The sequence below is a fragment of the Anguilla anguilla genome, chromosome 7 (assembly GCF_013347855.1).
Source record: "Anguilla anguilla isolate fAngAng1 chromosome 7, fAngAng1.pri, whole genome shotgun sequence".
In the NCBI taxonomy this organism is placed as follows: Eukaryota; Metazoa; Chordata; class Actinopteri; order Anguilliformes; family Anguillidae; genus Anguilla; species Anguilla anguilla.
In genome coordinates this window covers 48,118,932-48,131,495 of record NC_049207.1, presented here as the reverse complement: position 1 = coordinate 48,131,495, position 12,564 = coordinate 48,118,932, and the positions used below count along the sequence as shown (strand labels likewise).

At 39.9% G+C, this 12,564-nt stretch overlaps 1 protein-coding gene across 3 annotated transcripts; it reads left to right on the top strand.

Moving 5' to 3' along the window:
• The first annotated feature begins 2,493 nt into the window (after positions 1-2,493).
• LOC118231404 (troponin T, cardiac muscle isoforms-like) lies at positions 2,494-12,416 on the top strand. 3 transcript variants are annotated; one of them, XM_035425168.1, is made up of 14 exons: positions 2,494-2,567; positions 4,575-4,679; positions 4,828-4,835; positions 5,605-5,628; positions 6,016-6,039; positions 6,225-6,246; positions 6,471-6,531; positions 7,564-7,680; positions 8,197-8,274; positions 8,649-8,741; positions 9,628-9,740; positions 10,130-10,220; positions 10,580-10,617; positions 12,213-12,416. In XM_035425168.1, exons 2-14 carry the CDS (start codon positions 4,633-4,635, stop codon positions 12,256-12,258), a joined length of 762 nt encoding a protein of 253 aa, XP_035281059.1. In that variant the 5' UTR covers positions 2,494-2,567; positions 4,575-4,632; the 3' UTR covers positions 12,259-12,416. The 3 variants fall into 3 exon arrangements, with proteins under 3 accessions (XP_035281059.1, XP_035281057.1, XP_035281058.1); XM_035425166.1 differs by having other exon boundaries at positions 5,602-5,628; XM_035425167.1 differs by having other exon boundaries at positions 2,499-2,567; positions 4,607-4,679; positions 5,602-5,628.
• The last annotated feature ends 148 nt before the right edge of the window (positions 12,417-12,564 follow it).

Genomic DNA, 12,564 nt, shown 5'->3' with positions numbered 1-12,564 from the left:
CGTCTCTCTCTCTCTCACTCTCTCTAGAGACGGCAAACGAAGCCCACAGTGTGTGAACCCGACACGAATGAATTCTGTTTTCGAGAGAGCTCTTTAGGGTCTTTAAGCCTCTGTGCAGAGAATGCCGAAGACTGCAGCCAGTTTACTTGCAGGTTAATTCTCCACGTGTGAGCCTCGCTTTCGCATGCATCCACCAGTGCTTGACGACGCTAAGTAAGTGCGAAAAGCCGATGATATACAGGTCAGCTGAAACCTCCTATAAGACAGCATTTACACATTCCCTGACAAACATGCATTGCAGCAAGCTGTATAAACATATTTTACTACAGTGTATTTCTTGGACATAAAGAGCTATGCGCAGCCATAGAAATGTATTCCTTATAAAGTATTAAGAAATGCTCGTGAAGTTTCTTTTTTTCTTCTTCTGTGAGCAGTACTTTGACAGCTCTGTAAAAGTTGATGTCAGTTTACGGTCTCATTTCTCTTAAATTAATCATCCATAATACGTGACACAGCTTGTTGTTTGGACTTGGCAAGGGATTGCAGGTAGAAATTAGCCTTTGCGATGACTCTTTGTACTTTGCCCCTGTGAAATACATTTATTAACCACTATGAAGATTCAAGGCCCAAAAAGCATGAACATGTCCTGCTGGCTTCATGTCCTGCTGGCTTCACGTTTTTTTTATGAGGGACAGTTCAGTTCACCCTGAGAACACACACTATGGGTGTCAGTGCCAGCCATAAGACACATTTTGAGCCAGAATCAAAGTTTTAGTTCATTGTGAGTGTTGGATGTTCATGATAGACTCTCAATAGAGAATGAATGCGGTCTGGTTTATTTAAAAATGTTTGAAGCATTTCCATGTGCCATTATTAAGACTGTAGAAGTTGGAGAATGTGGCCAAATGATCTGTGATGACATTGGATTTATCTCTCATAAGGAATATCCTTAATGTGAGAAGGAAATTATGTAGGGATTGGGGCTACTTCTAGCATTAGTGTACTAAACAGGAAACAAAGCAACCTTTAAAATACCTGAAAAGGTGCTTTCAGGACGACTACCTTTGTTTGGAAAGGTATTATCTTATATGCGGAAACGGCATTCAAAATTATTCTCGAAGTTATATATACCGGGGATAGATATAGAGCTAGGAAAACAGGGAAAAAGCCTTTCACAAACAGCATTCCTGGGCCATTTCAAATCTAATATTGATTTGGTGAAATGATAATATTGTATGCAAATTGGATATCCAGCAAAGTAACACCTTTCTGCCTAAATTCAACATATCTATAAAAACTGCAATTAGGTTAAAATTATACAAATTAATAGAAATTATTCCAATTCTGCAGCATGAAGAAATGACCATCAAGCCAATTAGATATGTATTTTGATGTTAGGTACTTTGTTAGTGTGGTAATACTGCAGACAAGGACTTGGTTGGCCACGCCCACATCTTGTCTCCTGTTTTTAGAGATATTAACATGCACATTATAAGACTGAGTTTGAAACCAGTGTGATCAGCTTTCATCAGGTCCTGTCCAATGTATTATCGTGAATAATATTGAATATTTTTCCTAACAAAAAGTCTGTTCCTGATGAGAAAGTGAAACCCCCTCTCCTGAAATACTTAAGTTGTGCTATAAGAAAAAAAATGTATATGAAATTATTCCAATTTGATTTTGGTTTTGTGTTTACATTTTTTTAAAACACTTGTGTATTGTATAAGGATGAAACTATGCAAACTGTGTCCTCACGTGCTCTGCATCTCTCAGAATGTGTATTGTAGTGGATAGTCTATGTCCTCACAAGCTTTCTTTCCTGTTATTTGTACACACCGTCAATATGTGTATTGTTGTATGTGGCTTCATACATGATGGTTTCAACATTATATCAATGACCCTGCAACAGCAATAAATACCTAAATGACCAAAAAAAAAACACATTGTCATGTTTTCTGTTTCTCTTAAAGAAGGGGTTCAGCCTACCAATGGTGCACACACTGGACTCATACATCTTTTAGTTACCTACAAATTACCTCCGTTTTAGCCGCAGATTATTCTGTAACACTGTTAGCGGAGATTTTTTTAAATGCAGTAACATGACCTCCCAAAAATGTGTCTGAACTATAATCAAACTAATCAAACTACATTCAAAATTACAGGTTGTTCTGCCACATGGCAAAACAGGATACAATGTAAAGAGGAGAGTAAACCTGTATTACCTGTATCAAATGCATACATGCAAATACATATTTTAAATGCATACATTTGTAATACTGGCCATCCCTGACTGCTCTTACAAACTAAATCAAAGCAAATACAACATCTATTAAAGAGGCTTTATACCTTATGGACCTTCTCTGAAATCCCCCTTTGCTGTATGACATTGCCTGCTGGGTTTCGACAGTCTAACAATAGACAAAGCATTCACGCTCCAGCCAATCAGGAAGTGTATGGGTCACATGTGCAGGTAAGGTTCTATTATGTGAGCCTTGGGGCTCGAATCAAGTCGTTTGAAGTCCGGACACCCACGAGTAAGAATCACAACCTCTCCCTCTGGGTATCAGGTAAGCGGATCCAGAATCCCCCATACCTTGCTGTGGATGCATGCTTCGGACTGTAAGAGCTTATTCTAAGGGCTGCGTACTGAGGGGACCGTTGGAATGTCATGCTTGGCGCTTTGTAAAACAGCAGGATTTTAACAAGGTAGAGCATGTGATTGTGAACTGCATCCCCCTACTGAAAAAGCAACATGTAACAGGAGAAGCGGTTATAAGTGGAACAAAGGGCATTGTAAAATGGTAATCCTTTTTATATTTTACATGACCACTGCGCTCATAAATACTGTGACCGGTAAGGTTAGTGGTGAAGTTTTCTTTAGTTGAGGCTCTGAGTTAACAGGGGTTTTAAAATGGCCCAACTACGACATCCCTACCCCCTCCTCCCTTTCCCCCACCCTACCCACCCCACCTACCCCACCTCTCCGCTTTATTATTCTAGGTACACCTAACACATTCAAGTCCATGCATTTAATACCACTGCAGACACATTTAATCGGGTGTGAATTCCTCAGTGATTTCAGGGAAGACCACACAGACACACAGCCAAGAGACAGATGGGCCATGCCACAGTACACATTCTTTTGTCCGCTTGCTGTGTCCAACATAATTTTGGTTTGGATTAAGCATGTTTGTTTGTTGAATAGTATTTTGGTTCCTGTCACACATTTTGTGTTGCCTCCAATAGACTAGATTTTGGTGGCTCTCAGATTGACATGAATCGCTCTTGTTGGGTATTTCTCTTTCTAAGTGTCTGGTTATGACAGATGGAAGTACAGAGAAAATGTTATTTTGTTTTGTCATAGATATCTGAGAATGAGATTCACAGATTGAGACTGAATGAATAGTTGAGGATACAGGAATGGTATTTAACATGTAGTACATACTATATAGTATATAATGTTTTTATTAATATTAATAGTAGTATCTTTCATTCCATAATGTGCATAGGCATATCTCCATCACACACACACGCATTCGCACACGCACACGCACACGCACACGCACACGCACAAAATGAAATCTTTTTATTAAGTCTCTGATTTAATTGCTGGTATGTTACAAATCTAATTTTACCGAATGCAGACTGGCCTGATCAAATTATATTTCAAAATTAACCCTTAAGTTAACATGTAGTGGGATTTACTGTCTGAGAAATTCTGGGTGTGTATGAGTTAACCTGAGTCATTCTGGGTTTATCTAGGTTAGTCTGAGTGAGCATGGATGTGTGTTAGCCTGTGTGAGCATGAATGTATGTGAGTTAGCCTGTGTGAGTATTGATGTGTGTGAGTCTCAATTGTGTGAGTTAGTCTGTGTGAGTCTAAGCTGTGTGAGTTTGCCTGTGTGAGTCTAAGATATGTGAGTAAGTCTGTGTGAGTCTCAGCTGTGTGAATTAGCCTGTGTGAGTCTAAGCTATGTGAATTAGCCTGTGTGTGTCTAAACTGTGTGAATCGGCCTGTGTGATTGACAGCTGTATGAGTTAGCCTGGGTGAGTCTAACTTTATCAAGTGTTAGTATTCAGGCACATTGGATGAGACCTGCCAGAATCAGCCTTCAGGGAACTGTTTCACACCTGTTGCAAGCCATGCTTTATTATTCTTAAAAATAGCCTCTCCACATATCACTCAGTACGGCTAATTTACAACCCTTAATCCAGTAAGAAAGTAGGTCACTAAGACACTTCTGAGGCTTTCTATTCCCCCTGGACAAACTGTTTCATTTGATCCAACTCTGAGTAAACACATTTACCAAATGTATGTTATTGAAATTCCACATTCATAAAGTATGTTCATGCTCTGTCAGTATAGCCACTTAATATAATCCCCGATATAAACTTTAATTAAAATGTGTGAGTGCGTGCACGCACGCGTGTCTGTTTGTTCCCTGTCTATATCTCTTGCTCCTAGTGCTGTTCCTTCTCCTGTGGATGTTTATTGTTCTGTAACACATGTAATCATGTATGTGTGTCCATGTGAGTGTGCGTATATTAAATAAATATGCCTCTGATGTTTTCAGGTTAATTGCTACTGAAGTCTTTTCCCTCTTAGACTTGAGACAGACTAATATTGCATAAATGGCAGATATGGAGGAAGATGTGGATGAGGTAGCAGAGGAGGAACAGTAAGTACCGGGATCATCATAATTTATTTATCTTTACCTTTTATCATTACCGTCAAACCCACCTCACTCATGTTCATGTTTACCACAGGATGACATTTATTATCTAACTTCAACCTGATCTTTCTCTTCTGTTCTTTTATTTATGAAGGCAAGAAGGTAAGTGCCTGAGTATTTCATCTATGTTTAGACCATTAAGTAAAGCTTTTACTAATGGCTTTATCTGTTAACTGATGAATTTCCATGGAGAGCAGTGAGGTCGATTGCAACTCATCACATTCAATTATTATTCATTCAGATACATCCATTTTAAATAGAAGCTAATTCTTAATTGTTCTGATGCTGAACAGGTTTGCATACATAAAGAAATAACCTTTTTAAATGTATAACCTTGCATTGCATTAATGCCTGTTTATCACATAAATAAACAGACACAAAACTAAACATGCTATTTTTAAGCCTGTGTGTGGAATTATTATAGTTTCGTTAATGCCTAATACAGTATCAACATGTTTTTTCATTTGCAGTGAAAAATCCAATTTATATCCTCTAATGCCTTTACCTGACCTTTCATGAAACCATTACAGATAAATCCAGCTCATTTTTCTATTTATTATTCTAGCAATTTGGATTTTATAGATGTTCTTTGGCCACAACTAGGCTAGGCGATTATCAGGTATCTATTGTCAGAAATTGTGGCTCAATAAATATTTTGTGCAAATGATAGTTTAAAAAAAAAAAGGGGGGGGGGGGGGGAATGGATAGTTTCCTTGTACTGTATATAAAATGCTAAATTGTTCAATAACAACAGTTGCTATTTATGAAAGGCTTCAGGGGGAAGCTATTGTGTACACACAAACCAGGGTGGCTTTTTGCAATCAAGTAAAAGAAATGTGGGGCTGAATTTTTCTTTTTTCTTGACCAGAAGAACCTGCAGAAGAAGAAGCCCCAGGTAATTATTTGTCATCTGAAAAAAGTGACCACAAATTTGTGCCAGCCATTACAGATAAATTCAGCTCATTCTTCTACTGACTTATCTAGCGACTAGGATTTTATCAATGTTCTTTGCTCAAAGCTAGTCTATGTGATTATTAGGTATCTATTGTCAGCTAATTGTAGCTGAAGTAATGTTTTGTGCAATGGATATAAAAAAGGGGGATGGGGGTAGTTTCATTGTGTTGTACATTTAATTCCAGAAAGATCAATAATGACAGTTTCTGTTTATGAAAGGCTTCAGGGGTAAACTATTCCCCCATTGTGTACACACAAACCAGGGGGACTTTCTCAAATCAAGTAAAAGAAATGTGGGGCTGAATTTTTCTTTTTTCTTGACTATCAGAACCTGCAGAAGAGGAAGTCCCAGGTGAGTATTTTTCATCAGAAAAAAAGTGACGACAAATTTGTGCCTAATTTTGCTGACTTTCACAAACGCCATCTTTGTTGTTTTAAAAGCAGAAGATAATCTAATTATTGTTGCAATAGCACTGTTTCTCTTCTCATGACTACATGGTCAGAAACTCACTGTTTTTTTTCTGTCTGCAATAATAGATGAGTTGAAACCCAAGCCAAAGTAAGTAACTAGTTGCTTCTCAGACAATAAACTCATTATACATTATACATTACACTAATTATTAGCTTTATTATGGAAAGGATGGGACAGACATGTTACAAATATAACGTGATGAACATAATCAAATGGAGACAGTCATCTGAGAAACTCAAATATAGATGGCATATATAGATGTGGATATAGATATAGATATTGACAGTCATGGTTGCTATTTTGCTTTGCAGGATGTTTGTGCCAAATATCGCACCACCAAAAATCCCAGAGGGAGAAAAAGTGGATTTTGATGTGAGTGGGAACATCTTTATTGGAACTCTTAATATGGTTATTTTTAAACACTCAGGAACACAGATATGCAGACATGCTGGCACACACACATACAGACACACATAATCACATATATGCATACACACAGACACACACAAACACATAAATAATCACAGACATAAACACAAACACACACACACACACACACACACACACACAATCACAGATATCAGATATACGTGGGCTCACATACATACTTAAACTCACATTAAGCTCACAAACCACAAACACAGTAATGCACACACATGCTCTTGCACATATTTGTACAAGAAATGCAAACACACACAAATTAGTGCCTGTAGATTTCACATGGACAGATTAGGACCAGGGTAATTTGATTAAACCCAGAGTAAGGTGTTATGTCAATGCAAGTATGTCGATTGCAGGGAGACAAGTGTGCTTTACGAATATAAAATTTTGCTTGAATCTATTTATGGAGAGCCTGTTTACCTAGAGTTAAATTAAATTAAACAACAGAGTTGGCATTCAATTCCATTTCAGTTAGGGAAATAAATTGAAATTCAACTAATTCCTTAAACATTTTTTCATAGAATATTGTATGAATATTTTAGAGCATGAATTCAATTTCAGTGAGTTTTCGGAAACAAATAGGAACTGACCCCAAACCCTGGAGAGAAGCCCTTGTTTGTTCAGGCAGGACTCTCTGTTTTCTTGGGCAGTGACTTCATTCCTGGTCCTGGCGTGCCACAGGGTCTGTTAGTTTTTGTTGCTACTTGGCACTTGATTGATCAATTACAGCGGTTGATTACACAGGTAACTCATTGCACGTTGTGTCTTGGGGCTGAGTTGGTTGCTGATATTAAGGCGAGAACAAAAACCAGTAGACCCTGCGGCTCACCAGGACCAGTAATAAAGATCACTGCTCTAGGTGCCCATAAGAAATGCTACGTGTAGTCCCTGCTCTAGACTCTTGTTTGGGACCACGCCTACAGAAAGGTGGGAGGAATGGGTCTCATTGTTGGGCTGTTTCAGGACATTCACCGGAAGAGACAGGAGAAGGACCTGCAGGAGTTGCAGTCTCTGATCGAGGCCCACTTCATCCAGAGGAAGAAGGACGAGGAGGAGCTGGTGGCTCTCGTCAACAGAATCGTGAGTGTCACCTGACAGAACATGTTGCATTGTGGGTAAGGCTACATGACCGTGGGCTCATTCCAATCGCTTATTTCATCCGTCCTCATTTCCTCGGTTCTCATGTGACCTGGAAATCGATCAAGGTCTGCCATCTTTAAGGACATTCCAATCTTCTGAATGCTCCTTAGAGGAGCAAGGACGCTCCCAGAGGATGCTTCAGTGAGGATACACAAGTGCAGCCTTTGAGGAAGTCCTTTTTTTGGAACACGTGATGTACAAATGATCCAACTGTGGATCTACCTCTCCAAATGCACCATGTCCATGAGCAAGGACGTTCTATTTATCAAATACATGCTGCCTCGATTCCTCCATCCTCATATCTCATCCTTGCATCTCTTCCTCACGTCCTCTGTCGGGTGGAGCTAAGAAGCAAGGAAAGGATGCGAAGAAGCAAGGAGTGAAAATAAGCGACTTGAATGAACCCGGTTTGTCCTGGAAGTGACTGTGCTCTGTGCTTGTTGTGGGCACGTGCAGGAGAAGAGGCGGACAGAGAGGGCGGAGCAGCAAAGGATTCGGACAGAGAAGGAAAAAGAGAGACAAGCCAAGCTCAACGTGAGTACGCTTAATCCCACGAGCAATGTGCATTAATGCCCATGAGCGTCTGCTATGCCCTCCACAACCTTCAGAGTGTGCGTGTCATTACACTCCAAAACAACAGGTGGCAGTATACATCAGTTATGACATTGTTTAGCATTCATGCATTGACAGAAGTCACTGGCAGCTCTGTGTTGATTGTAATTACACTTTTGCATCCTCATTATTACCATCATCATAAACATGTATTTAACTGGAAAGTCACATTATGATTAAAATCACTCTTGCAAGTAAAATCTAGCTAAGAAAAATAAGGAAGCAGGTTTAAGCACTAAAGGGTGGATGGGTAAAGAGGATGGATGGATGATTTCTGCTGGATTTCTCTCCCACAGGAGGAGAGGGAGAGAAAAGAACAGGAGGAGCATAGGAAGAAGCAGGATGACGATGCTAAAAAGAAGAAGGCCCTGACTAAAATGACCTACACAGTAAAATTTATAGTGTTATTTCTACACTGAGTACAGTGCCATGTATGAGTGTTTGCCCCTTCCTGATTTCCTCTATTATTGCATGTTTGTCACATTAAATGATTTTTATAAAAAGAATGTAATGAAACTGGGTAAATACATAACACATTTTTCAATTATTATTTTATTTACTTAGTGAAAAAGGTTAACAAACACCCATATCACTCGTGAAATAGTAATTGCCCCCATAAAATTAACAACTGGCTGCACCACCTTCAGCAGCAATAACTGCAACCAAACGCTTCCTATAATTTAATATCAGTCTTTCACATTGCTGTAGAGGAATTCAGGAGAAGAGGGCTCAGATCACAAACTCTCCTAGAGTGTGTGTGTGTGTGTGGGGGGGAGGGGGGGGGGCATTGAGGGTTGAAGGAAAAAAAGTCTATTAGAAACCAAAAAGAAAATGACATCCAAGTAAAACCAAAGTTGTCAGAGGGGCTTTAAAATGTCTCTATTATCAAAGAGGGGCCTAATTGAAGATGTTTGGGAACCAATGCTCAAGACTATCATGCCCGAGTAAATTAGAGAGATCAAACTGAGACTCAAGCTGTGTTCAAGGGCACCATGGATTGAGTTCATTCACACTGGCTGTAATCAGAGTGAATGTAAATTACTGACTAAAGCACTGATCTGAGCACTTGAGCTAATTCCTGATCTTAACGCTTGTCTTACTGATGCAAGACACTGTGGGTAAGAGCGCCTGCCAAAGTACCAGTAATGGGATGAGACATAATGACTGCAAATTATGTTCTTCAAAAAAAGAAAATCTCATGTTTTTTGGGGGCGGGCCCTGTGAGGACGCAAGATTCTGATGTCCGTGTACATCCTTGTCTGCATTTCCTGAAAGACAGAGGGCCGCAAGGGCGCTAAGAAACAGACGGAGAGGGAGAAGAAGAAGAAGATTCTGGCTGAAAGACGGAAAGCCCTGAACGTCGACCATCTGAACGAGGAGAAACTGAAGTACGTTCCTGTCTGAACCAACCATTAAACACATTCCACGCAGCATTTGATTCATTCATTTCACACAATATCATATTATTTATAACAAATTTATGTTAGGATAAACGATTATTATCTTGACAGTTACAGCTATTGTTTCAAGATATAGCTGAAGAACACAAATTTTAAACACTGGCCATTAAAAATCCTCTGATTTTATTGACAATTGAGGCAAAAAAAAACGGCCTCAATTGAAATTCAAACTTTCACCTTCATCAGAAGATCAGCTCCCTACTCCCCAGTCTCAACTCAGCTCACTACTCTGCTTCAAGCACAGTCATTGGATGTTGCAGGCCCGTGCTGGTGTCAATCACTAAAAGCTCTCGTTTGATTGGATGTTCCTCCTGTAGGGACAAGGCCAGGGAGCTGTGGCAGAGGCTGATGGAGCTGGAGGCGGAGAAGTTTGACCTCAGCGAGAAACTGAAGAAACAGAAGTATGATGTAAGTGGCCAGAGAGTAAAACACATCAGCACACGAATACCATGGATACACAAAATCCCATGATTCAATGTCATATCTTACCATACAGCTGATTTCCTCTTTGGTTTGGAAAGGGTTTGGACCTAGGCAAATAAAGCCATTTTAAAGTTCTCCTAACTACTTCAGCTTTATTGGCTCAATTGAGATGTAAAAGTTGCTTAACTATCCAGAGAAAGCAGAATAAATTGACTGGAACATACAGATGTAGTATAAATAATAGTTTATATAATCCTCATTAAATGTACAGTAATATAAAACTCCTGGATGGTGGTTCATCTTGCTCTGTCTTACTTAGCAAAGCTCCTGTGTGTCTTTTTCAGGTTAATCAGCTCCTGTGCCGAGTCCAGGATCACCAGAGGTAAGTACTGAGGATCTCTGCGTTCAGATGATTATTATTATTATTCTATTATATTTGGCAGATGCTTTTATTCCAAGCGATGTACAATAAGTGCTTATCAAAGGTCATTGGAACAATCATAAAACACAGGTCCGATAAGATGAAAATCTCATTAAGCATCGGTTATCCATAGCCATGAACATCAAGTCTAGTTCACCCAGTAAGAATAGGCTGTAAGTATAAGCATAGTAAAGTTATAGCAAGTTAATCTAGAACTGAGGTGTGATTACAAGAGATATGATATGATTCGTTGCTTGTTTTCTTTTTATTATTGTAATGCCCATGCAATTCAGTGTACCTCTGCCATGTGGGTAATAATAAACTTGAACTTCAACTTTATATGATAAAGAGCAACAACATCAAAATGATAGTTCATGAGCAACACAAAAGTGGTAGATGAAGATACAAGTATAGCGTGGAGCTACTAGAAGATCAAGACATAAGCATACAAGTGTTGAATTAACACTAATATTAGTATGTCACAATACTTCCTCAAAAAGCGAGTAAAATAACTACTTTCAGTCAACCACCTCTCCTGCAGCACCTTTGTCACGTGACCTTATCACAAATTAGTTAAAAGCATACGACCACACCAGCTCCAATGGGCCAACTACAGACAAACAAATCATTCAGATGCCTGCGCTCCACCCAAATCCTGCCCTTCAAGAACACTGCCCCCTACTGTCGGAACGATCGTGGCCCAGATCTAGTCTCCATGACAACAGAGCTGTAATTCTATCAATGCATTAGACTCAATTTTCACAGCTGGCTATATATCGATTGCCCTCTTCTGATAATTAGAATCATTAATAGCACACAATGCTGATGAGCTTCTAAAACAAGGATCTCAAATTCCTGGAGGCGTGCAGTGTCACGCTGGTTTTTGTCATGTTTCAGCAGTGAAGTGCCTAATTTAAGTCTGAACATCTGAAGAGGCCACTCATGTTTCCAAGGTCTGAGCTGGCTGTTGACTGAAAGTGTAAATCAGTAAAATATCCAAACACAGGGGCCCTACAGGACTGGAGTGTGAGATTCCTGGTCTATAATAAACGCAGATGAGAGAATAGGATAAATTCAATAGGCACAGCAATTTCTAAAACCTGCTCCCACTCCATCCTCCCAGCGTCCTTCAGCATCATCTGCACTTCCTGTACTGTGTGAGTCACTCAGTCCCACAGCACCCGTCCTTATGCCTCCCCTCCCCCTCAAAGATCATTAACAAACCCTGCAGGTGCTGCAAGACTTCTCAGGAACAACCTTACTCACGCTGTTACGAAACCGCGGTAACACAGAAACGAGCCAATAAACAGCTACCGGATAGAATTCAGCAGGCGCGCGGAGCTACAGTTCCGCAGAAAATTCCAAAACTCTGTAAGATAACAAAGGGAGCGTATGCTACTGCTGCTGCTGCACTGGCAGAGGTTTGCCACTGAACCCGTTTCGTGTGAAAGTGCTGTCGTTGACTGACACCTGGTGGTCAGACGGAGGCATTGCAGCTGTGCTGGCGTTTTAATGGTCGTAACTGAAGGTGCTGACCACGGTTCTGTTTTCTTTAGCGGCAAGGGTCGCGGCAAGGGCAAGGTGTCTGGCCGGCTGAGGTAAAAGGATCGCTCCAGAAGGCCGTGGTTTGAGCACTCCAGAGAAACGCCTACGATCTTTCTTTTTTGTGGTGACATGCAACATTCTGAGAGAATAGTTTTCTTTTTTTGCTATACGATGTGTACAAACAATAAATGACTCATGAATAAATTTTTGCTTTGGATGCTTGAATTTTTTAAGGTAACACACACAAGTACACACACTCACTGAAATGTTCATATACTCATGTGCACACACAGAAAGCCTATATTCTTTATTTTTGCCTGTACATACAAAGTCTGTCCCTACCGTTGTTTGTATGCGAGTGCC

Bases quoted from the DNA above. Each gene is read 5' to 3' on its own strand.
- LOC118231404 (XM_035425166.1), top strand. From the start codon at position 4,633: ATGGCAGATATGGAGGAAGATGTGGATGAGGTAGCAGAGGAGGAACA. The intron at 6,532-7,563 runs GTGAGTGGGAAC...GGGCTGTTTCAG, and splicing joins GAGAAAAAGTGGATTTTGAT to GACATTCACCGGAAGAGACA. The intron at 8,275-8,648 runs GTGAGTACGCTT...TCTCTCCCACAG, and splicing joins AGAGACAAGCCAAGCTCAAC to GAGGAGAGGGAGAGAAAAGA.